General features: G+C 33.7%; 1 protein-coding gene across 3 annotated transcripts; it reads left to right on the forward strand.

Annotated features, from left to right (window-relative positions):
- Window positions 1-16,717: 16,717 nt before the first annotated feature.
- Window positions 16,718-22,647, forward strand: LOC122310804. 3 transcript variants are annotated; one of them, XR_006242687.1, is made up of 8 exons: window positions 16,718-17,003; window positions 17,358-17,500; window positions 17,803-17,852; window positions 17,949-18,505; window positions 19,349-19,429; window positions 21,446-21,508; window positions 21,825-22,049; window positions 22,186-22,647. XR_006242687.1 is itself a non-coding variant. In XM_043124950.1 (7 exons), the coding sequence occupies exons 1-7, from the start codon at window positions 16,950-16,952 to the stop codon at window positions 21,879-21,881; spliced, it is 1,005 nt and encodes a 334-aa protein (XP_042980884.1). In that variant the 5' UTR covers window positions 16,718-16,949; the 3' UTR covers window positions 21,882-22,647. The 3 variants fall into 3 exon arrangements, 1 of the variants encoding a protein (XP_042980884.1); XR_006242688.1 differs by having other exon boundaries at window positions 22,402-22,647; XM_043124950.1 differs by having other exon boundaries at window positions 21,825-22,647.
- The last annotated feature ends 1,359 nt before the right edge of the window (window positions 22,648-24,006 follow it).

The following is a 24,006-nucleotide window of genomic DNA, read 5'->3' on the forward strand; positions in this document are numbered from 1 at the left end:
TCATACATATATCTTTTCATACATACATGCATTCTTTCTTAACAAGCATACATTCTTTTTTATCACTTTTATTAGCTATTACACACTCTTGCGGCCCGTGTGTTGGGGTTAGCGATCTTTTGGACCTGATTTCGCCCGTGGCCACAGTTTGAGAATCCATTCCGTTAGGGTGCGGCACTGGGTGCACTACCAAACTACTTACCTAGCATTGCAATCTACACAGTCCATTCCTTCAGTACCTTTTCCTTTTTGTTCATGTGGTTGTTACGTATTTGTATTCATTAAGCATTCAGTCCATTCAATATAGGATTGGCAATGACTGAAACTGCGTAAGTATAACTCTCGTCCTTGTGGTGGGCCATTTAGAAAATGATTTTAAAAAAATAGACGAGAATTAAGGTTCCTTTTGAAATTTTCTTTCATTTCGTGCAAGGATATAAAAGACTCCATGTTTATAAATAAAACTTGATTTCTTAATTAAAAAGCTACAACGGAAAACATTAAATTCCATAAGTAGAGTCTCTCGTATAAAATAACATGCCTAGGATTTCGTGTTCTTCCCCTTGGACTGTGCTCATTCTAACGTGTCATGCTCATCTTGTTTTTGGGAGGGCACACATAAAAACTACAATGAATCAATCACTCGTAAGCATTATTTCATACAGTTAAAATATAACAACATAGGTTTTCAGTCATGCATTCATCACTCTATACATATCATGCATAGACATTCAGTTCATTTTAAAACATTGCAAGGTGGGGTTTTTTTTTTTTTTTAAACATGCTTTATTCTCGTAAAACAGTTTCCCACGCCTCGCTGCTTTCATTTCTTAAAGAGTCTTTTTATGCATATATCTTTTCATACATACATGCATTTTTTTCTTAACATGCATACATTCTTTCTTATCACTTTTATTGGTTGTTGCACACTGTTGCGGCCCATGTGCTTGGGTTAGCGGTCTTTTGGACCTGATTCTGCCCGTGGCCATGGGTTGGGAATCCATTCCATTAGGGTGCAGCACTTGGTGCACTACCAGACTACTTACCCGGCATTGCAATCTGCCCAGTCCATTCCTTCGGTAGCTTTTCCTTTTTGTTCATGTGACCGTTACGTATTTTCATTCATTAAGCATTCAGTCCATTCAATATATGATTGGTAATAACTGAAACTACATAAGTATAACGCCCGTCCTTGTGGTGGGTCTTTTAGAAAATGATTTTAAGAAAATAGACGATAATTACAGTTCCTTTTGAGATTTTCTTTCATTTCGTGCCAGGATATAAAAGACTCCATGTTTATAAATAAAACTTGATTTCTTAATTAAAAAATTACAGCGGAAAACATTAAATTCCATAAGTAAAGTATCTCATGCAAAATAACATGTCTAGGCTTTCATGTTCTTCCCCTTGGACTGTGCCCGTCTTGAGGTGTCATGCTCATCTTATTCTTGGGAGGGCACATATAAAAACTAAAATGAGTGGATGACTCGTAAGCATTACTTCATGCAGTTAAAATATAACAACATAGGTTTTCAATCATGCATTCATCACTCCATACATATCATATACATATCATGCATAGACATTCAGTTCGTTTTAAAACGTTGCGAGGTGGGGTTTTTATTTTTATTTTTTAAACATGCTTTCTTCTCGTAAAATAGTTCTTCAGGCCTCGCTGCCTTCATTTCTTAAAGAGTCTTTTCATGCATATATCTTTTCATACATATATGCATTCTTTCTTAACATGCATACATTCTTTCTTATCACTTTCATTGGCCCATGTGCTGGGATTAGCTGTCTTTTGGACCTGATTCCACCCGTGGCAACAGGTTGGGAATCCATTCTGTTAGGATGCAGCACTGAGTGCACTACCGGTACTACTTACCCAGCATTGCAATCTGCCCAGTCCATTCTTTCGGTACCTTTTCCTTTTTGTTCATGTGGTCGTTATGTATTTTCATACATTAAGCATTCGGTCTATTCAATATAGGATTGGTAATGACTGAAACTGCGTAAGTATAACGCTCGTCCTTGTGGTGGGTCCTTAGAAAAATGATTTTAAGAAAATAGACGAGAATTATGGTTTCTTTTGAAATTTTCTTTCCTTTGATGTCAGGATACAAAAAACTCCATGTTTATAAATAAAACTTGTTTTTTTAATTAAAAAGTTAAAGGGGAAAACATTAAATTCCATAAGTAAATTCTCTCGTACAAAATAACATGCCTAGGCTTTCGTGTTCTTCCCCTTGGACTATGCCCGTCCTGACGTGTCATGCTCATCTTATTCTTGGGAGGGCACACATAAAAATTAAAATGAGTCGATGACTTGTAAGCATTACTTCTTACAGTTAAAATATAACAATATAGGTTTTCAGTCATGCATTCAGCACTCCATACATATCATGCATAGACATTCAATTCATTTTAAAATGTTGCGAGGTGGGGTTTTTTTTTTTTTTAAATATGTTTTCTTCTCATAAAACAGTTCCCCACGCCTCGCTACATTCATTTCTTAAAGAGTCTTTTCATGCATATATATTTTCATACATACATGCATTATTTTTTAACATGCATACATTCTTTCTTATCACTTTCATTGGTTGTTGCACACTGTTGCGGCTCGTATGCTGGGGTTAGCTGTCTTTTGGACCTGATTCTGCCCGTGGCCACGGGTTGGGAATCCATTCCGTTAGGATACAGTACTGGGTGCACTACCAGTATTACTTACTCGGCAGTGCAATTTGCCCAGTCCATTCCTTTGATACCTTTTCCTTTTTGTTCGTGTGGCCGTTATATATTTTCATACATTAACCATTCAGTCTATTCATTCATTTTTAGTCATTTCATGCATTTACAGTCTGTTCAGTCCTTTACAGTCCTCACAATTCTTTCATTCAATTCTTTACAGTTCTGACAGTCCTTCAGTTCTTTCATTCATAAAAAGTCATTTTAAAAACATTGGACATTTTAAAAATAGTTTTCTTTCATGGCATCATTTAAAACGTCAGTTCATTCATCATTTAAAGCATCGGTTCGTTTCATTTCGTAAACATACGTACAATATGTACCGCGTATAGCATCCATCCACATGCATACACTTACTTACTTTGGGTGCGTGAAAAGGGGCTGCCAATGAGGACCATTACGTACTTATACTTGAAAACTTATGCTTAGCATTCTTTTAGTAAAACGTGTTTCATAAAGAAAAGCGTCAATTCGTAAAACATTTTAAGGAAAAGCGTTTCGTTTTCATGTTTATTTATTTAGAAAACTCTAGAAGAATATGAACACAATACTTACATAAACTTCATGCCATACTCATTCCATGCAGTCTATTTGTGTGGGTGTCAGATGGCAACCTACTTGCATATGCATAACCTTATGTCATTCTCTATCTAAGACATAAGCAACTATACTAGAAATAGAACTATGCTTCACTTGGAATACTTTTCATCCATTCCTGAGTTTTTACGTGCCATTTACTATGCTATAACCTTCGGAGTCTTATTCCTTAAAGTGAACATCCATTCACCTTAGGATTAAGACACTAAGACCTTCATCTTATTTTTCTATTAACCACATGTCGATGCATGATTCCGACCGATAGAGTCACGCGTTCCAATCTTAGACGATATATCCATCACTGCCTTCATGTATCCTAACCCATACTCAATCCTCATTCTCATCTATACAGGCTATATGACTTTAAGCCAACCCTGAGACTTAAACATCGTGTAACCATGTTTAGGACAGATTACTCATTGCATATGATAAACATATCCGGCACACGTGTCTCGCTAGAGGCACATTTATCTTTTCCCTTTTATCACGTAAGACCAACTTATAGTTCAATGAATGCCCGCTTGTATAAATAAGCTACATACTCTGATACCAACTTGCTCAAAACCAGTCGGTAGGACTATTTCTACTTCCTGGCCTTGTACAAGTTCATCCCAATACTTAACAAGAGGATTGTATCCACAAATGTAACTTTGTCACATCACGTTGCTCGAGACTAATCCCGAGTTACGGCATAACGCTCGTCATGCTTCCACCGCACTACTCTTACACTTTTCCACCACTTCACACATACTCTCAGCCATAAGTCAACCACAAGGTGACACTTGTCACCTCGGACTACAGGCCACATCACAGCTATTTTGGGACACTGTTACACAGTTTTCGATGCTACACAATACACTTTACGCTCCTCAACTACGAGACCATCCTTTTATATGCAACACGCCTTATGGTGCATCGCTACACAACACAGAGCACACGCCACGTGTACTCTCTTCACTCTACACCACAAGTCACTACAGTGCATTACTGCACTACATGGAGTACACTCTACGTGTATTCCCTTCACACACCACGCCATATCACAACTATGGCATACACCTCACGTCCATACTTTACAACACAATCCACAACACTACACAGTTATGTCCAACACTTCGTTACACAGCCATACTTCACTTCACAATTACACAGCGAACTCCATAATTACTAACAACACAGTCTACAATCCAACTAACCAACTAACATATATCATAAATAATGAGGGATAGGTACTTTGCTCGCTGCCCGTCACAATCAAGGCATCGAAGGAGTCATACATGGTTGTTAACACTGTGTACAGTGGCAGTTAGCCACATACAGTGGCTCTCTACCACGTAAAGTGGTGATTTGAGCTTAGGGAATAGCTAGGCATGGTCTTGGAAAGGCTCAAGGTGGCCTCATGGTGATCTGGGTGGCAAAGCACAGCAGTTCTTATCGTGATTAGTGTACCTGAAAGAGAGTAAGGGTGAGTGAGAGAAGTGGGGACCATGGAATTTCGTGGGAAGCTAGGGGGAGGAAAAGGAAGGCTAGTGGAAGTGCTTGGTGGTAGGGGAGGTGGAGCACGACAGCACTAGTATCGTCGGTGGGGGTAAAACCATGTAGGAGACCCATTTTGGGTAAAGAGAGAAAGGCTTATAGGAGAGGTAAGGAGGTTCTGGTAGTTCATTGGTGGCTAGGGATCATGGTGGTGGTGCTTGGTGGCCACATTGGCCACGTACGACGGTGCAAGAAAGAGAAATGAGTTTGAGACCCATTTCAATCAAGTTGTTCTATGAGGAGAGAGAGAGCACGTGAGAGCTCGCCGGTGGGAGGGGATGTTGGCCGGAGGGAGAGGAACAGCTAGTGACTAGCTGTGAGACCATGGTTGTCGTGTGCGGCAGTGTGGATGAGAGGCGTGGATTTTCACCCATTTCGGGTAGAGATACCATGGGAGAAGAGAGAGGGTATGTGGGGCTTACCGGTGTGAGGGGATTCGCCGATGGGGTGGTGGAGCTGCGGTGGCGGTGTGGTAAGGCTAGGCACGACAGCAAGGGGCTGGGAAGGAAAGGATTGACTATAGAGAAGCCGTGTATGTCGGGTTCAAGGGGAGGGAGAGGAGAGAGAGAAGGGGAGGAAGAGAGAGAGAGAGAGAGAGAGAGAGAGAGAGAGAGAGAGAGAGGAAAACGTGAGGGAAAAATCTAAGGGCTTGGGTATTTTAGTCCAGACCCTTCGTTTCGGGATCATCAAAATGATCTAACGGTGAGTTTAAATACTGATTTAAACTCACCTTTAGTTAAAATGATGAAGTCTCGTTAATCATTCGAAAAGAATAAAACCATTTAAATTAATTTAGAGTTTTCAACATAAATTTAAATCTCGTAATATTTTTAAATGACTAAATATTTAATTTCAATAATTTTTCACAATTATAATATTTTTGGAGCTCTTCAAAAATAATATAATTATGTTATTTAAAAACATGTTTAGTTCAATAACACTACAAAATATAACATATAAATATTTTCAGAATATTTAAAATATCTGTAAGCTTTAAAATATTGAATTTGCTTTAAAATCTGTTTGATATCTTTTAAAACACGCCATCGAGATACGACACGTAAATCGAAGCTCATAATTAAAGAAGAAAGAAGAAGTGAATTATTACAATAAAGGACTTTAATCAGTGATGATTTTATAGTAAAATAAATTTCTAATGGTCAATCTTTAAATCTAAAAGGAGTCTAACTCGTTCAATAATAAATAAGATTTAACCTAGTGATTAAGCCTAATTAAAACTCCTAATTAATCTCAATAATTTATCGCTCGTGAGTTTATCCAATATAGCCCATTAAATATACTTTAGACCCAATAAAAATTATCAATATTCTGACCCTAAAATTATTGGACTGGGTCGTTGCAGTTAGCCTCTTCATCACAAAGCATATAAAGTCTATGACTTAGAGAATAATTGTTTCTTCACCTCTCGTGATATTACCTTTATCAAACATGTCTTCCCATTCCAACACCTTCCTCCCACTTCCCCCGCCATTCCCTCTCCCATTCCCGAACCCCTTCCGCGATTGATTCCTCCTTCTTCCTCTACTTCATTGATCACCTCCACACCCTCACCCTCATCCCCTTTCTCCCCCATTCACCCCTTCCTCACCGTACCATCACTCAGCTTACCTATCTATAAGATTATCTTTGTCTATCACTTCCTTCTTCCACTGCCACCGCATCACCCACTCAATAGCTCTCATCAAGTATAGTTCATTCACTGTCTTCTCTTATCTCTTACCATCACTTTTAAATAATCATTGTGCTTTTCTCTCTACCCTTGCCCATCAAGTTGATTGTACCACCTACTCTCAAGTTGTACGTCATCCTCATCGGCATGATGTTATGGTCACTAAAATTCATGCCCTAGAATCCAATCACACTTGGGCTCTTATCCTTTTTCCCCTGGCAAACAACCTATTGGCTATAAACGGGTGTTTAAAACCAAACTCAAGGTGGTTACATTCAAGTTGAATGCCTAGACTACCACAACACTTTTGCTCCTATTGCAAAGTTGGTTACTGTCCAATGTGATCTCGTTATGGCTGCTGCCCACAATTGGTCTCTTCATCAGCTGAATGTCTTTCTTTATGGTAACCTTGATGAAGACATATACATGACTCCTCCACAAGTTTATTGTAAAAAAGGGGAGACCTGAGTTTGAGGCCTTCAAAAATCCTTATACGACCTCTAGCAAGCTTCTTGAAATTGTTTCTCCAAGCTCTAATTTGTTTTCGTCACTGCCGACTTTCAATATTCACAAGCTAATCATTCCCTCTTCACACCTTCACAAGGTACATCCTTCACCCTTAATTATGTTTATATTGACGATCTCCTTGTCACAGGTAATGATCCCTCGGCCATACCAAGATCAAACACTTTCTTGCTCAAAAATTCAAAATCAATGATCTTTGCCTTTTGAAGTACTTTCTCATCCTAGAAGTGGCCTGTTCTCGTACTAGCATCTTTCTCAATCAACAGTAATATGCATTGGACATTCTCACTGTCAGTGGGCATCTCGGAACTTTCCCTGCTCTTTTTCCCATGGTACAAAACCTCAAACTTACAGATACCTACAGTGCACTTCTCTCAAATCTAAGCTCCTACCACCGTTTGGTTAGCTAACTTATCTTTCTCATTATTACTTGGCCCGACATTGTCTTTCCCATCAATATTATGGGTAAATTCATGCATGCCCCTCATCAACCGTATTATAATGCTACCATTCAGGTATTACACTACATCAAATCCTCTCCTAGTCAAGGACTTTGGTTTCTTTTTGACAACTCTCTTCATGTCTCCACCTATTTTGCCTTTGATTGAGCAAGTTATCCCCTCACAAGATGCTCCACCACTGGCTTCTTCATTCAACTTGGTAACAAACCCATCTCCTCGTGTGCCAAAAAACAATCCACTGTCTTCCACTCCTCTAATAAAGCTAAGTATTGTGCCTTAGCTTCTACTACTTATGAACTCACTTTGCTAAGAACCTCCTTCAGGACATTACTATTCCACGCCTCCAACCTATGCTCCTTTATTGTGACTATTAAGTCACCCTCCACGTTGACCAAAATCTCATTTTTCATGAACGCACAAAACATATAGAAATAAATTGTCATATTGTTCGTGAAAATTTGTGTATCTTGCCTTATTTCCACCATTCATGTCCCCACTTCTAATCAACTTGAAGCCTTGGATTGTGAACGTTTTCAGACATTATTGTGCAAGTTGGACATTATGGATCTTTATGCTCCAACTTGAGGGGGAGTATTAAGGATCTTGTGTATTATACTATGTATCATGTCATTCCTTTTAGAAATATTGCTAGCCTTAGTAACTGATTTTGATACTTAATATACAAGATTCATTCCAAAATTTTGAAATCCGTTCTGGCCAGAAGTTTCCATGCTAGAACAGTAACCGGCATGGTGTGGGTGGCTATTTCATATCGGGTGAAATTTTAATCTTTTCAGTGCATTTTGCTGCTTTTTGGCTGGAACAATTACTTTGGTCTGAAACTATAAACCATAGAATTTTTTTAAATAATCTGAATCTCATAGCATTTTCATAATTAACTCCATCTCTTCCTTTCCTGACTTCTCCCCCTTCCCCATGCGAACTTAGATTCTCATAAACAAAAATGACAATATATTAAGCTAGTTTTAGTTTTCTAAAAGTTTTTGCTCTATGATTGTCGACTCTCCACTATCCACACTCCGACAATCAGCATCAATGCCACCTCCACAACGTCGCAACTCCTTTGTGTTGCTCCACGCCATCACAATTTGCAGCTCATGTTGCTTAGTCATCGCATTGCTGAATCTGCTCTGTCATCTTATGGTCCTTTGCCACAACTTGTGTTATTAACTGACCACTTCACACCATAATTTGTAAGTCTTGCATTCCTGAGATTACTTTGTATTGCAGAAAAATAGCTCTGCTTGTGAAACACTGAACTCAAAAGAACAATTTTAAATCTATACAAGATAATAGATTTACGTTCTCAGGCTTTATCAATTTGATTTACAAAATCCAATTAATTCTTTACCATGATTTAAAACTAACATTATACACACGTTGGAGGGATCCTCCATGTCTAGGGAGATTGCTTATCTAAAAAAAAAAATCCTAGATACAACACCACTGCGACAACAAGAAAGGCAAAAGTTTTATATTGACTGTTAAAAAATGGATATCAATGATGCATTGTCACTGAAACTTGTGTTTGTAATTTTTTTGTCACTTTGATTCAAAAGATTTGAAGGAGACAAATGTTATTATAGGTACGAGTCAACAATAATACAAGATGGTTGCACATGGGGCAACTTGGGTTTTCAAAACATTTTGTGTAATCAACCGGTTTATGCTGTTTTAGAAATAATAAATAATAGTAATGGGGTGTAGGAATCAAATGAGAGTTCTGGTGTATTTGATTAAAGAGCTTTATGGTATGTTTTGTAATTACAAACCTCTGATTTCATTGAAGCCTTTTCATCATGATGTTAGTTTAAGATCATAGTGGTTTGATTCTATGGTGGAGTTTGATACAAACCTTTGATTCTATGGTTTATTCTTTTTTGTGTTGGTTTCTGACTTTATAAGTTTATATGGTGGAGTTTAAGTCGTTGAGATCATATTGATGAGAAAGTAAAATTCTAGGTAAAGATGTTGCTAACTTGCTATTGTTGGATTTTTAACTTGATCCATTTTTTTTTTATCATTATGTAGAAGTATAAAAATGTCTAGTTGTCAATCAAATAATTTTACATCTACCACACTTGCTCTTGCGAGACTAAAGGATCTAGCATGGGCCCATGCACAAGAAGTACCAGGGATAAGAAATAGTACTCAATGTATATCTATTGCAGCAAAACAATTAGAGATGGCAGAATCACTATATTGAAGTATCATCTAGCTAGGATTTTAAGTGATGTAGAAGCATGTAAAAAAGTCTCTGATGATATAATATGGCAAATGAAGAATCTAGTCAATGAACTGAAGAAAAAAGTAAAGAGAATAAAAGAAAAATAAACTCAGAGATTGAAAGCCCTGTAGATTTACCATATGATGATATTGATGATGATAATGAAAACCATTATCATGGTTCAAAAGGGCAAGGAAGGAGGAAGAATTTGGAAAGTCAATGGGGGCATTTAATAGGTTTTTCACTCCAAGAACAACTCCTAGGTCTCAACCTTCTATTAAAATTGCTATGTGTTTGAAGAAGATGATTGACAAAGCAAATATGGTTGTAGCAAACTGGTAGCATGATGCTAATCTACCTTTCAATATAACTCAATTCAAGTTTTATCATCTAGCTATAGAATGCCATAGCGCCATTGAGCCAAGATTCAAGCGTCATTCTTTACATGAGTTGAAAGGAAATATGTTGAAGAATTGTGTGAATGAGGTTTAGAATTATCTCTTAGATATTAAAAAGTTTTGGGGCGGAGAATTGTTATTCACTAATGGCATATGGTTGGACAAACCAGAGGCAACAACCAATAATTAACTTCTAGTATATTACTCAAAATGTACAATATTCTTGAAGTCTATTGATGCATTAGGCCTTAGAAAAGATTCTAAAATATTATTTAACATTTTTTATAAAGTCGTTCAAGAAGTTGGGGTAGAGAATATTGTGTAGTTAATAACAAACAATGATGCAAGTTATAAGGCTGTAGAAAAAAGCTATAGAAGAAGTATGGTTATGTTCAAGAAGTTAGGGTAGAGAATATTGTGTAGTTAATAACAAACAATGATGCAAGTTATAAGGCTGTAGAAAAAAGCTATAGAAGAAGTATGGTTATTTCTTTTAGTCCCCTTATGTAGCTCATTGTATAGATTTGATGTTGGAGAATTTTTCTGATTCTTAGTAAAAAAAAAAAATAATAACAAGGAAGATAACAAAGTTCATTTATAACCATGCCTGGATTTTGGCTTTGTTGAGAAAAGACTTTTACCAAAGGTCATGATTTATGTCACCTTGCAATCATAAGGTTTACAACAAATTTTGTAAATATCCAATCCTTAATTTTGTTCATGAAAAAGTCTATACAAATGTTTACTTCTAATAAATGGGCTGCATCAAGTCATTCTAAAAGCAACACAGAGAATGAGATAGTCATGATTGTTCTAGAAGATAAAAAGTTTTGGGCTCAATGTCAATTTATTATAAAAATTAACAACCCTTTAGTTCGAGTACTACGACTTGTTGATGGGGAAGATAATCCTACAATGGGATACTTGTATGATGCAATGGAGAGAACCAAAGAGAATATTAAATCGAGATTGAAGAACAAAATTATTGCATTTATGACATTCATTAGGATATTGATGCTAAGTGGGATAAACAGCTTCACAGTCCATTACAAGCAGTGGATTTTGTTTTTAACCCTGAAATTTACTTTAACCCTTCCTTTAAAAATAAAAGTGATGTTTAAGTGGGTTTATGACTTGATAAAGTTGGAACTTGGTCCTAACAAGTAAGACAAGATCTTCTGAGTGCAGGGCAAACTTGAATTGTTTTAAGTATGACTGCATTATAAAGTTGGAACTTAAATTGTATAAGAATGCAGGCGGTGATTTTGGACATTATTTAGCAATTCGCCAGCGTGAAAAAATTAGTCCATGTATTATTAATATCATTTGTTAAATAGTATGAATCTATATTTGGATTTTTTATTTTTTTGATTTTTATATAATTTTAAGTAATAATTCATAATTGCACTTTTGCTATAATTGCAAAGTAGCCTAATTTTGGAAGTGAGGTTCCAACTCTTTAAAAGTTTGCAGTTCACATATTAAGTCAATGTTGTAATACAATTGGCTGTAAAAAAAATGGAGCACATTTGAGTTTATTTATTCGAAAAAGAGGAATAGACTAGATCGTAAATGTTTGAATGATTTAGACCTCGTCTGGATGTTAAAATGAGATAAAAAAATTCTATTAATAGTAGTGAAATGATTTGTGAATAGTATAAATTTTTGGTTTGAGTTAAAATATTTTATGGAGTTTTGAAAAATATAAGAAAATTTTTGAATAAAATAATATAAAATTAAAATATTATTAGATTATTATTTTTTAATATTATTTTTATTTTAGGACTTAAATAAGTTGAATTATATTTTGTGTTTTGTTTGAAAGTTTAAAAAAGTTGTTATAATTAGGTAATGATTATATTAAAATGTTAAAATTTGAAATTAAAAAATATTTGATTTTTAGTAGTGTTTGGACATTGAAATGAAATGAGTTGAGATTAGATGAGACCAACTCAGCATCTTTGGATGCCCAAATGAGATACAAACTATCTTAAATGGGCTGCATAGTAAGTCTTATCTGTCTATCCAAACGATAAGTGGGTTGTTTTTTATTTCATCTCTACGTTTTCAACCTCCATCTACGTTTTGAAATTAATAACTTATATAAATAATAAAAAGTTAAGTGAATAGTATAAAAACTTGCATGAATAGTGCAAAAGCACCATTTTCTTCTTCTATTCCTGCAATCCTCTTTTCTTTTTCTATTTTCACCCCCTTTCGAGACCATTCTTCCTTCCTATTCACGCCTCTTCCTTCTGCCGCAACCCACCATTTTAATTTTTGGTGAGAACGTAGAGTAATTTTGGCCAACATTAAAAAATATATATATTGAGATATAAATTTATTTATGGTATATTTTTTATTAATTATTAATATTATTTTTTATTAATATATTCATAACTATTATCTAATTAATTATAAAATGATTTTCATTCATTGGTGGGACCCATCCCTTTATCAAATCTCAAAAAGTAAAAACTATCTTATCTAATCTAACTATCTTATATAATCTCACTATCCAAACACATACTTTTTTACAAATCATCTTATCTCATCTTAACTCAAAAATCTTCCTACTATTCAAAATATTACATCTCATCTCATCTGAACTATGTAACCAAACAAGATTTTAGTATTTGCTTGTTATAACTTGAAGTTGTGAGAGAGGTAAAAAAATTTCAATAATAATGTTCTTTATTGTTAAAAAATATTAAACATTTTATATTTTTCACTTGAGAACTGCTATAAACATAAACAGATTACACAAAATAAACTCACAAACTAATGTAGTTTCATGAAATTCATTATATCTATTTTATAATAAAAGTAACTTTACAATCTAACATATTATATTATACCATATTAGTTTGTGGGTTTACTTTTGTATAATCCCTTTGTGGCTATAGTATTTTCCTTTTCACTTTTGTGTGGCTTTTATTTTGACAGAAACATAAAAAATGGAAAATATGCTTTTGATCTAATCAACCTTGTAAATATTGAATTGATGAAAGAATGGATGGGTGAAGAATCATAGATTATTAATGAAGAAGATTTAGATTGGGGAATTATTCAAGAGCCATTACACTTACTAAATTTAGAAGACGGTGATAATATTGGTCTTGATGTTGATGATGGTGGTGGTGACATTGAAAAAAAATATTTTAATTCACTTTTCAAATGTTAATCCGTATTGTCTTATTGATGAAGAAGAGTATTTTTTTAACAGATGGATTGAGAATTTTGAAATATTATTGAGTTTTAAAAATTTGTTATTAAGATTTGTATTGAAAAATATTATTGAGTTTCTTAGGTATGTATGATTTTAAGACTCGCATTGATGTGATTTTGAAATATAGTTGTTATATATGTATTAAATATATATATTATATTATATAATTTATATATAAAATGTCTATTCCAAAACAATATACTGAAACATTTCAATACCGAAATATTCTATTCCAGTAACTCAACTAAAACAGTTTTAGGAACAGAATTCAAAACTTTGTTTCATTCTTCCTTCTTGGTACTATAAAACTGATGTACATGATTCATGCAGTACATAGAAAATTCCTCCTTTACAATTGTTATCTATCTTTCGCAATAGCCATCCATTTATCTTAATAGAGAATTTCTAGTTTTTCTAATTCAGAAGTGTGGATGGCTAAAATTCTATTTGACAGTGAAAGAAAACTTGCCAGTAAAACTTTGATTTATTTGAAAGATGTAAAGATAGATTTATATTTCTCAATCAAAACATGATCATGGTACTAATGAGTTTTTTAGGAGAGTGATCAAACGAAGGAAATGATGCTTTCTAAAAAATAATTTGAGTCATAGTCTGATTCAATATTCAATCAGACTAAAGACAAAGTGATATTAAGTTATAGTAGGTATAATTATCATCTCTTAACATTGCGAAGTCTCGTCTTAACAAACAAGAACTTTAGAAAAATTATAACACTTCTATAATACAATCAAACTTGGAATTGGTGGAGCAAACAACTATATTTGGGGTAGAAATTCCTGTTTGTAGATCATGTTCATGTCGTGTCAAATAATGAGTATTAGACTATATGATTCAATCCGAACAATACTCGCTTAATTAAACGGATTAGACCCTAAAACCTTAACATGAGCTATATAAATAACTGGTGACAAAGCGAAACCCACTTAACCTGTTTAATAATGAACTTTTATTATGTTAACTTGGACACAACCCATTTAACCTGATTTAACCCTCTTAAACCCATTTCATATAAATTGGTTGAACTAACTTGTATATTTTTTAAATCCAATTAAAATAATTTCATATATAATACAATGATAACCATATAAATCATTCGCAATTACCGTTAGATTCATGATAAAAGATTTTAATATCAATATCCAAACCAATAATATATAAGAAAATTAATATTTTCATAAAATAAAATTAAATATTAACAAAAAAAAGTTTAATAGTTTGAAATATTAAGCAGTCAAATACTAATATTAATATTACCTACCAACAAGAAAAATATATATAAAACTCAATATTTATAAAATTTAAAAATATAATTTATTTGTGTTATATGGGTTGATTGCGAGTTTCGCAAATTGACTCACAATTGACTTGTTTATTGATCATATATTATTAAGTCAACTCATTTTGACCTAAACTCATTTATATCAAACTTAAATCCACTTATTCCATATTGTAATTGTCAGTTTATGTCAAATATTGCCACCCTAACTATAATGACCCCGTTTTATTACTATTTTCTACTTGAATTTGTATACAAAGTAAAAATAGTCCTATTTTTTGTCAAGTAAAATATATACAATCTTTACAATTCCATGATCAAACCTCATACCTATTTTATAAGAAAAATAATACAATTAAACTGCAAAACCGTTAATTTTTCTTGTCAATGATTTATCTTTTTAAAAGATCGTTTTTTGTTTTTGTTTTTGTTTAATATTCTTATTGTGCTGCCTACTTCAAAGTCCAGACAATAGTCATTAGTAAAGTTATCTTATTGAGTTGGCCGGTGTACATTAATTAAATCTTACAAAGCCCAGCCCAAGGTTGCCTTAGGGGAGGGCAGCGAGGGCCGCAACCCATCCCCGTCAACCCCACCTCACAGGTTGTGCTATTTTTAGTTTTGACAGGTCTATTTATTGTTGAATGTTGAATCCAAATAGAAAGTAATATAAATGTATAATCAACACTCTGGTGACTTGGACATTGTGAAATTCATTTTATTGGATGTATTAAAAATAATGAAAATAGATTTTTTTTTTAAATAATTAATTATGAAAATGGAAAAAATGTCATTATTTTCAAAAGGCTTCAAATATATTTTGTAAGTATTGATTTACTTTTATTAAAAGAATAAAATGGGATATTTCACACTTGAGCCTAGGTCAAGGAAACATGAGGGTATGCTAAATAAATAAGATGAGGATTCTTAAAACTTCTCGTAATGTTTTTTTCAAATATCATTTAAATATGAAATATTTTTCAATTTTAAATTTTTAATATTTTAATCTAATCATTACATAATCATTATAATTTTTACAAACTTTAAAATAAAATATAAAAATCAATACAATTTTTTAAATTTTAAAAAAATAATATTAATAAGATTATATTTAAATAAATTTTTAATTTTATAATATTTTTATTCAACTTTTTATATTTCATTTTTTAAAAACTAACAAAATATTTTAACTTAAACAATTTCGTAACTATCCTGAAAAATCTAAAATGCTCAGACTGTCCAAAACGAGTCTGAGTCAATCAACCAAATTCAGAGGATTCCTGCGCTCAGATTAGATGGTATCTTAGCCAACAACATCAAATTTGATTGTGAGAAGTTTTGAAAATATTTCATTAGAATTGATTTTTTTTTTAATACCTATTATTTGTTGGGTATTATTGTACATGAAGAAGGTATGAAAAATTAATGAATATATTTTTAAAATGTTTTAAATTAATATTTGTGAAAGTAAAAAATAAAATTGAAAAGTTGTATTGATATAATTTTTTAAATAATCCAATAAATCTAATCTTAGGCTTGCAAGTCTTTTCCAAGTTCCTTGGAAAAAAAATAAATTGATTAGGTCTCTCTTTTTTAAAAGTTGGCATGTATATATAATTTTTAAAAGAGTCGTTTTTATTTTTTATTAAAACTTATAATATATATATAATTGAATGGAAAGTAAAAATTAAATATTTTTTTAAGATGGAGAAATATTTAGAATGATTGTTTGGTTAACTAAAATAAAAAATTTTATCTCAATTTATCATTATATTTTTTTTAAATCTCTATATAAAATATAATAAATAATATAATTTGTTCACATCTTAATATAAAATTAATATTTAAAAATTATATTATAATAATATTTTATTTATTATTATTTAAAACATCTCATTTTATTTCATTTCATCTCATTTATGTAATTAAACGGGAGATTTTTTTAAAAATATTTTTAAAAATAAAATAAAATAAAATCTAAAACACAGTGTCTTTCTTTGAGCTCCCCTGATTCTCTCTTTCCTTCCCCTTCCCTTCCCACACGCTCAAATAACGAGCCAATTTTCATTTTCTTCTGAATTCGTCCCCGCGAGCGAGTCTTTGCAATGAGATTAGGGTTTTCTTGGAACGATCAGAGGCGGTGATGCTTCGTGGACCTTTTGATTTTTTACCTATTAGGAGTGAGATTGGTTGATTGAATACCTAGGGTTTCGGTTTTGAAATATGTCCGGGAAGTCGAGGGACCGAATCACCATTACTCTTGGCCGCAGTGGCCAGGTATCTTAATAGAAGCATTTTTTTCTCTTTGCCGGCTGTTTTGGAGTTTTACTTTTATTTATTATTATTATTATTATTTTGGTTTCGAAAGCTTACTAACATGGAGAAATTTGTTTTTGGTGGACTGGCTGTTTGGTTTCCAAGAAAAAGAACGTAATTTTAAAAAAATTTCGATCTAATCGATGTGTCTATTTATATATTCGACCGGGCTAGGTGCAAGTACTGAACTTATCATAACTTAATTCTTTCTTCTTCTTCTTCTTCTTCTGTCTCTTTTTTTTTTTTCTCAAGTTGGGAACAAAAAAACGTAGTGCTGCCTTATTTGTGCATTGAATTGTGCCCATCGTTATACAGGTAGTAAAGAGGGGTGGTCAAGTATCGGATGTTTCGTATGCTGATTCTCTGCCTGCAGCTGGGACTAAGCGGTCGGTCAGAGATAGAATAGGAAGTAATGTGCATAGTTCCTTATCAAATGGAAGCGAACTCTACAACAAACGGTGCGTCTTGCTTTCAGTTTTTCTTACCTCGTTCTGTTGATCTAGTCATGTGGCTTCTCTTTCCTGCTTGTTTACTATTTCCTTGTGGATTTGCTTTACCGTTTGGAACTTTCGACATGTACAATTTGTTTGGGCTCTTATCTGTTGTATGAACAAGTGTGGCCTCTCGACTCTGTATGAGCGGAGAGCTAGACATGGTTTAATGATGCCTTTGATGTAGAGGCTTTGCATGCATGATTTTTTGGCCTTCTTATCTAAGTTAATTTTTATGAAGAGCTTACAGTTATAGTTACCATTTGCAGACAACGGGGAGATATTAGTATGCCAAGTTTGGGTGCTAATGGTTCAAATGGTAGTAAATTCCCCCGAGGCAATTTTCATTTCATAGCATTTCTGTAATACTCTATATGTTTTCCAACTGCTAATGTCACTTCCATTAAAATGCAAGATGTACGCATTGGTAGAGATGACCTCCGATTTAAACTCATGAAAAAGAATGCATCTAGAAGAGTTCACGATGATGATGATCAGAAGCGTGTTGACCTACGTGAGAAGTTGTCAAAGAACATTCGGCCCCGCTTAACTTTTGATTCAAGGCAGCGCTTTGTGGAACCTAAAGACACAGGCTTCTTGGGGCGAATTGCTTCTACAAGAAGTCCAGATGATTTGCCTCGGATGGATTCAATGAGAGCTTCTTATTCTACATGGACTTTGGATGATTTGAGACGAAGATCACCAGATAGAGCTCTAGGTATAGGTACCTCTAGGGGTCTCTCCCCACCTAGGAATGTGGAAGAACTGCATGGAAGGCCATTGAAAAGGACAACTGACAACATAAGGGCAGTTCAATATATGAGGAAAGATGTTTTTGATACTTCACGACCCATGAGTACTACCCCTTTCATGGCAAAACCTGCTATACCTCCTGTACCTGCGAAGCCTGTGCCGCCTCCTCTTGGACAACTTCCTCCACCGAATGGCATTGGACAAAGTATTTCATATGCGGTACTGCTACTTTGTCTTAGCTGCTTCTGGATCATGGGAGTTCTTAAGGCTATGTTTGGTTTCCACTATTTTTTTCAAAGAAAACAATAATAATAATAACCTCAATCTAAACATTTTTTTTTTTAAGCATCAATCTAAACATTTCTTAAACACCAAAATAGTTATATATTTCTCCAAAAAAATTTCATTTGATCATTTGGCTAGCTTTTAACCCCTTGGGGTTGGCTCAAGTGGTAAGAATCTTGGTATTGTTGGTATGCTTCCTCCAAGTCTAAAGTTCGAATCCTTGGTGCTAGCAATTTCTAAGCACCATCAGACTCCAGAAATTTTCCCTTGAATTACTTAAGGTGCACTTGCAGGAAACTCTTTGTCGAGGGCTTGTGGACTCTTGGGATTAGTTGGAACTCCAAACACCTAGTGCCAATAAAGAAATTAAAAAATAAATAAATAAAATAACTTTTCTTTAAATAAAACACAAAACCAACAAAAAAAAAACACCTTTCACAAAAAACATCTTTTCAAATCTACCTATGCACTTTCATAAACCTCAATAAATGCATCGCAAAAAATATTTAGCCAAGCAATTTCTCATTTTCCCTATCCACTTTCAGAAAACCCAATACAGAAGATATTTCTAAATTTGTTTCAAAAATTCTAAAGAGTTCTCAAAACTTTCACTAACCAAACATCTCAAAGGGTCTGAACTTTATCAATTTTCATGTATCTTGGATACATGCCAGTATTGTCTGGATTCTTTTTGGAATGTGTACATTTCTATTGATTTTAAACACTAGCAATCCTTTTCGATGTTCAGAGCTTTGTTAGTGGTGTGTTGTTATGCAGGGTGATGAACAGCAAACTATTGATGGCTTGTTACAGTCTCTGGGTTTGGGAAAATATGCAATTATTTTCAAAGCCGAGGAAGTATGTTATGTTTTCTTTTTACTTTCTTTTTAAGTTTATGTTTTCTTTTTACTTAATTTGACAAATATTTTAAAATTTTTCCAATGTCCTGAATCATGTTCATGTAAAAACTTGAAAGTCACACATTGTCCCTGTAATATACCACTCCATGCTTGCTTATCAAAAAGGAAAAAAAAAAAAAAAAGATACCACTCCATGCTAAGTAATGGGAACTAACCAAAAAAAAAAAAAAAAAAAAGGTAGCATTTAGGAAGTGCTTATATGAAATATTTTGATATAATTAGGTGTTTGTCTTGTATCTGACCCGTGTACATGGGCTATGACCATTTTAATCAATAAAATCTCTTGCTTACCTATAAAAAAAATAGGGAAAGGACTTGATTGTTGTGCTTGCAATCTGTATAGGTATCATTCTCTAATTTGTGTTCACCAGGTGGCTAGCTATCTCTTGATGTTGCAATTGTCATGTTAGTTTGTCTGCTTATTGGCTTTTTCTTGGTTCATTGGTATTATTTTTGGGTATACAAGCATGTGCCAGTTCATTCCATCACAACAACACACCCCCCCCCCCCCCCCCCCCCCCCCAAAACCCAAAAAAAAAGAGGTTTCTCCTACTTAATCTTGATATTTACTTTCGTTTCTGTAACATGAGAAATTCATTGGATCAACCTGCAATATTGTGTTTTCAACAAATTCCAGGATTATTTGGTCTATACCTTATATTGATTTAAGTATCTCCAATGCCTGAAACCTCCACGATTTATGGGCTTTCATTGTGAGTGGAATAGAATTATACATTCTTTACATTGACTAATTCAAGTCTACGTATCTGACTTTCATGACTAATACATCAAATTGTAATATCAGTAACTTTGTTCTATTTGAATGAAGGTTGGATGATTTAGGTTGGGCTTTTTGTTTACTTGCGTATACTGATAAAAAGGTTGGGCTTACCGGTTGTCAATTTTAAACACAGTTTCAGATGGATTTGTTTATCCTCTTTATGCAATTTGTTTTAGAAAAGAAGGATTTTTAGTTACCTAAATCCCCCAATGGCACAGCCATATGCACAATTCCAAAAGGAGAGCTACTTTAGTTCTCACATAAAATATTTGATTTTTTTATGCTAGAGAATATAATTAAAATGTTAGGTATGGACTATTTGTTCATTTCATGTAACAATACAAGGAAATTCCAAGCCACATCTGAATGTAGACTATAAAAGACTAGTCAAGGTTACAATTAGAGTTCCTAGAAATTCGTTATAAAGAGCAAGAACTTCTCCTTCCCAAGTAATGTGAGGTCACATTCACTATCTTCCTATACTCAATCCGGAGTATTACATTTCATCTGCTAAAAAGGTATAGCACAGTTGAATGGGAAAACAAAACCTAGATGTATATACTCTTTCCTCTTTGTTAGTTAGTTATAGAGAAAACACACAATTGTTGATTACTGTGATGAGGAAGTGAGACATGATCTTTGCTTTATTAATTTAAAATTGATTCATATACTTTGGTCATGCCACTGCCACTACAGATCTGTGTGATTCTACAATCTGTGACTTTATATCTGTTTTGGGTAAAACTTTAAAATCACCTTGATTTGAAAATGCCTTGATTCATATATAGTATGCATCATACACATTGAAATGATAATGAATGCAATGCTTCCTTTATAGTTAATGATCTGGATGGATGCACCAGTTAATCGAGCATGAAAGTTTACTAACCAAGCATGTTTAGCGGACCACAGACACCTTTAAAATGCATATCTGTATCCATTTTTTAGATGTATCAGAAGCCATGGAGATGAGATCAATGTTTTTTTATATGCAGTGCTGTGGCGTGCCGCCATATTATGATGGGAAGTAATTAATTGCTTTTGGATCCATTATCGAATTGTTTAAACATTAAATGTTTCATTGGGTTTTAAAGTATTTTGCATCGAACAGTAAATGTCTTTGGTAGCTTCTTTTTCAAGTAGCTGATACTGATCACTTGTCTTGATACATAGGTGGATATCACTGCATTGAAGCAGATGGGGGAAAATGACCTCAAAGAACTTGGAATACCTATGGTATTTTTCTTTTTACAAATTTTCTCTCTCTGATTTTTCATCATCATGTTACTTTTGGCCTTTTATGTTTATGTTGTAAAAAAATCAGGCTTCATATTTTGCTTTTCCGATTTTTAGATTTTAGCAAAAGACAAGTATCTGGGCAGAATAAACAGAACGGAATACACTAAGATATTTGATTATATTTGATTCAAACATGTAGCTTGCCCTCTATGAATGTTCCTCTCACCCAATGTCTCATGATTTTGTTGCGTTATTCATACTAATGATCACATTCTGTCTGAATGTCTGTAAATGTGTATGTGTTGAATTGCAGGGGCCAAGAAAAAAGATTCTTCTTGCTCTTTTGCCTCGATCCAAACGACAACCATGACAATTTCAATTTTGAAGCAAAGTTAATTGTAGTCCTCTGTTCGTTTTTGTGACGGGGAGCAACTATCAGGATTATTTTACATGACATGAATGGTGCGTGCAACTCAAATTCGGTTTGAAAGTGGCCCATGAATCAATTCACTTTTTTCCCATTTGGAGAATGAAACAGGTATGAAAATTTAGATCTTGGAAAGGAAATTTGAGATGTAATCTCACCCTCCCCCAAACAAACAAACAAAAAAAAAAAGACCCACCTGCCTCTAACCCCGGGTAACAAGTCTCGATTGCTTTCATATGTCACCCAGAAATCATTGAGTAGAAGACTGGTGAAGCCATGCATTGACCGGTAAGGTGTAGAAACAAGTGTCATCCACTTGGTTGATTAAACATTCATCTGGTTGGGATGTGATAGTTGCAAATCCGCGTGATTGTAAGGCTGATCAAGTATTAATTCATCTTGATTAATATGTTGGTAGAGTATTATATGATTTTCGAGCTCAGGGCATTACTCTTATCCCCAGATGTTTTGGAGGGGAAACTTGATGTGTAGCAAGCAGATGGCATTGGAGGAACTCAGGCAATCGATTAGAAACCTTACAAGTTAGTGGACCCGGTGGCTGACTCGAAAATGAACTAAATTAGATACTAAATTTACAATGGCAACTACCAATTCGGTACACGTCTTATTATGGAAGTTGTAGTTATTATTGTGCTTAAGGAACACGTTTTATATAATCAAGTAGTGGGAACGCCCCTTGAAATCGTTAGTTCTGGTTGTTACCTCGTTTGAAAATAGAGTTTTGGAGCCGGAGGGATCTGTCTATTTTGTGTCAAAGTTATAACATTCTTAAGCATTAGTCAATTTTCAATACCAGACTAAAGCCTACTCTTGTATCAAAATGGAGGTAAAATTCCAACACGTACTTGAGAATATGAGTGAGGTTCATTCCACACCTATTTCTTGTAAAGAAGTTAACCAGATATTTGTTATAAAATAATAAATTAATGAAGAAGATAGTGCATGTAAAAGTCATCAGCCGCCACGAGGGAAATTCTGGGAAGCAATAACTTAAGGAAATTTCCGAGCTAGGAGAAGGTAAATTTAAAAAAAAGCAGCCATTCTCTATTTGTGTTTTATTGGTAATCACAGTTTTACGAAAGCTACGCATACCGACTGCAAACATTGAACGGTCCTTATTGAGTTTGTTCGAAGTTTAAAGACAATAGAATCATTAGCAGTGCCGTACCACTAGTTTGAAAAGATTAGATAGTTTCCTGTCAAAGTTTAAACACAATATAATGTATTTTTATCTCTAAGTAAATACAACTCAAGGTATGTATTTGTTTTCCAAAATAGAACTTTCTATGGTTTGAACCCATGCACTTGACTTTATATTTTCCGTCTATTTCCTTGTGATCATTATTGTACCTACCCATGGATCTAAAGAATTACTATATTCGATCAAAAACTGGATTTCTTAAAATGGACAACTGAATCCAAAGTTGCAATCTTTTATAGTACTCAATGATAATGTGTCGACACTTAAAAAGGGAAGATGGCAACTTCTAGACCCTTTTTGGTAACGCTTTCTATGAACGTCTTACATTAAAAGCTTACTCCTATGGGAATTTTTGTCTCCTCCACACCCTGATATCTCAAGAAAGAAGAAACTCACCTCACCTCCGTAGAATCATGAGGTTTGTTGGCATAAATAAGGCGAAAGGTAACAAATAGCATCTCAATAATTTTATTCCATATAAAAATAAATAAAAATGATGATAAATAATATATTTCATAAAAAAAAAATTAATTACATAATTCACAGCTTTAAAAGTACAAACGTTATCTGAAGAAATCCAAAATACAAGATTTGACAAAATATTGCACGTGCGGTCTAGTCTAAACATGCAACCCCATAAAGTTGGTTAAGTAACATACACCTACATAAAAATAATTTTATAAATTGATGTAATTTTATAAAATTCATTAGATCTACTTTAAAATAAAAATAATTTTATAATTTGATATATTACATCAAACTACATCAGTATAAACTTTAATTTTATATAATTCCTTTATAGTTAAAATATTTTTCAACTTATTATGACACATTAATGTTATATTT

This window comes from Carya illinoinensis, chromosome 5, assembly GCF_018687715.1.
Source record: "Carya illinoinensis cultivar Pawnee chromosome 5, C.illinoinensisPawnee_v1, whole genome shotgun sequence".
Taxonomy (NCBI): domain Eukaryota; kingdom Viridiplantae; phylum Streptophyta; class Magnoliopsida; order Fagales; family Juglandaceae; genus Carya; species Carya illinoinensis.

What these genes read in the sequence shown, in the direction of transcription:
- LOC122310804 (XM_043124950.1), top strand. Translation starts at nt 16,950, where the DNA reads ATGTCCGGGAAGTCGAGGGACCGAATCACCATTACTCTTGGCCGCAGT. An exon ending in GACAAAGTATTTCATATGCG is followed by an intron (nt 18,506 to 19,348) that starts GTACTGCTACTT and finishes GTTGTTATGCAG; the next exon opens with GGTGATGAACAGCAAACTAT. An exon ending in AAGAACTTGGAATACCTATG is followed by an intron (nt 21,509 to 21,824) that starts GTATTTTTCTTT and finishes GTTGAATTGCAG; the next exon opens with GGGCCAAGAAAAAAGATTCT.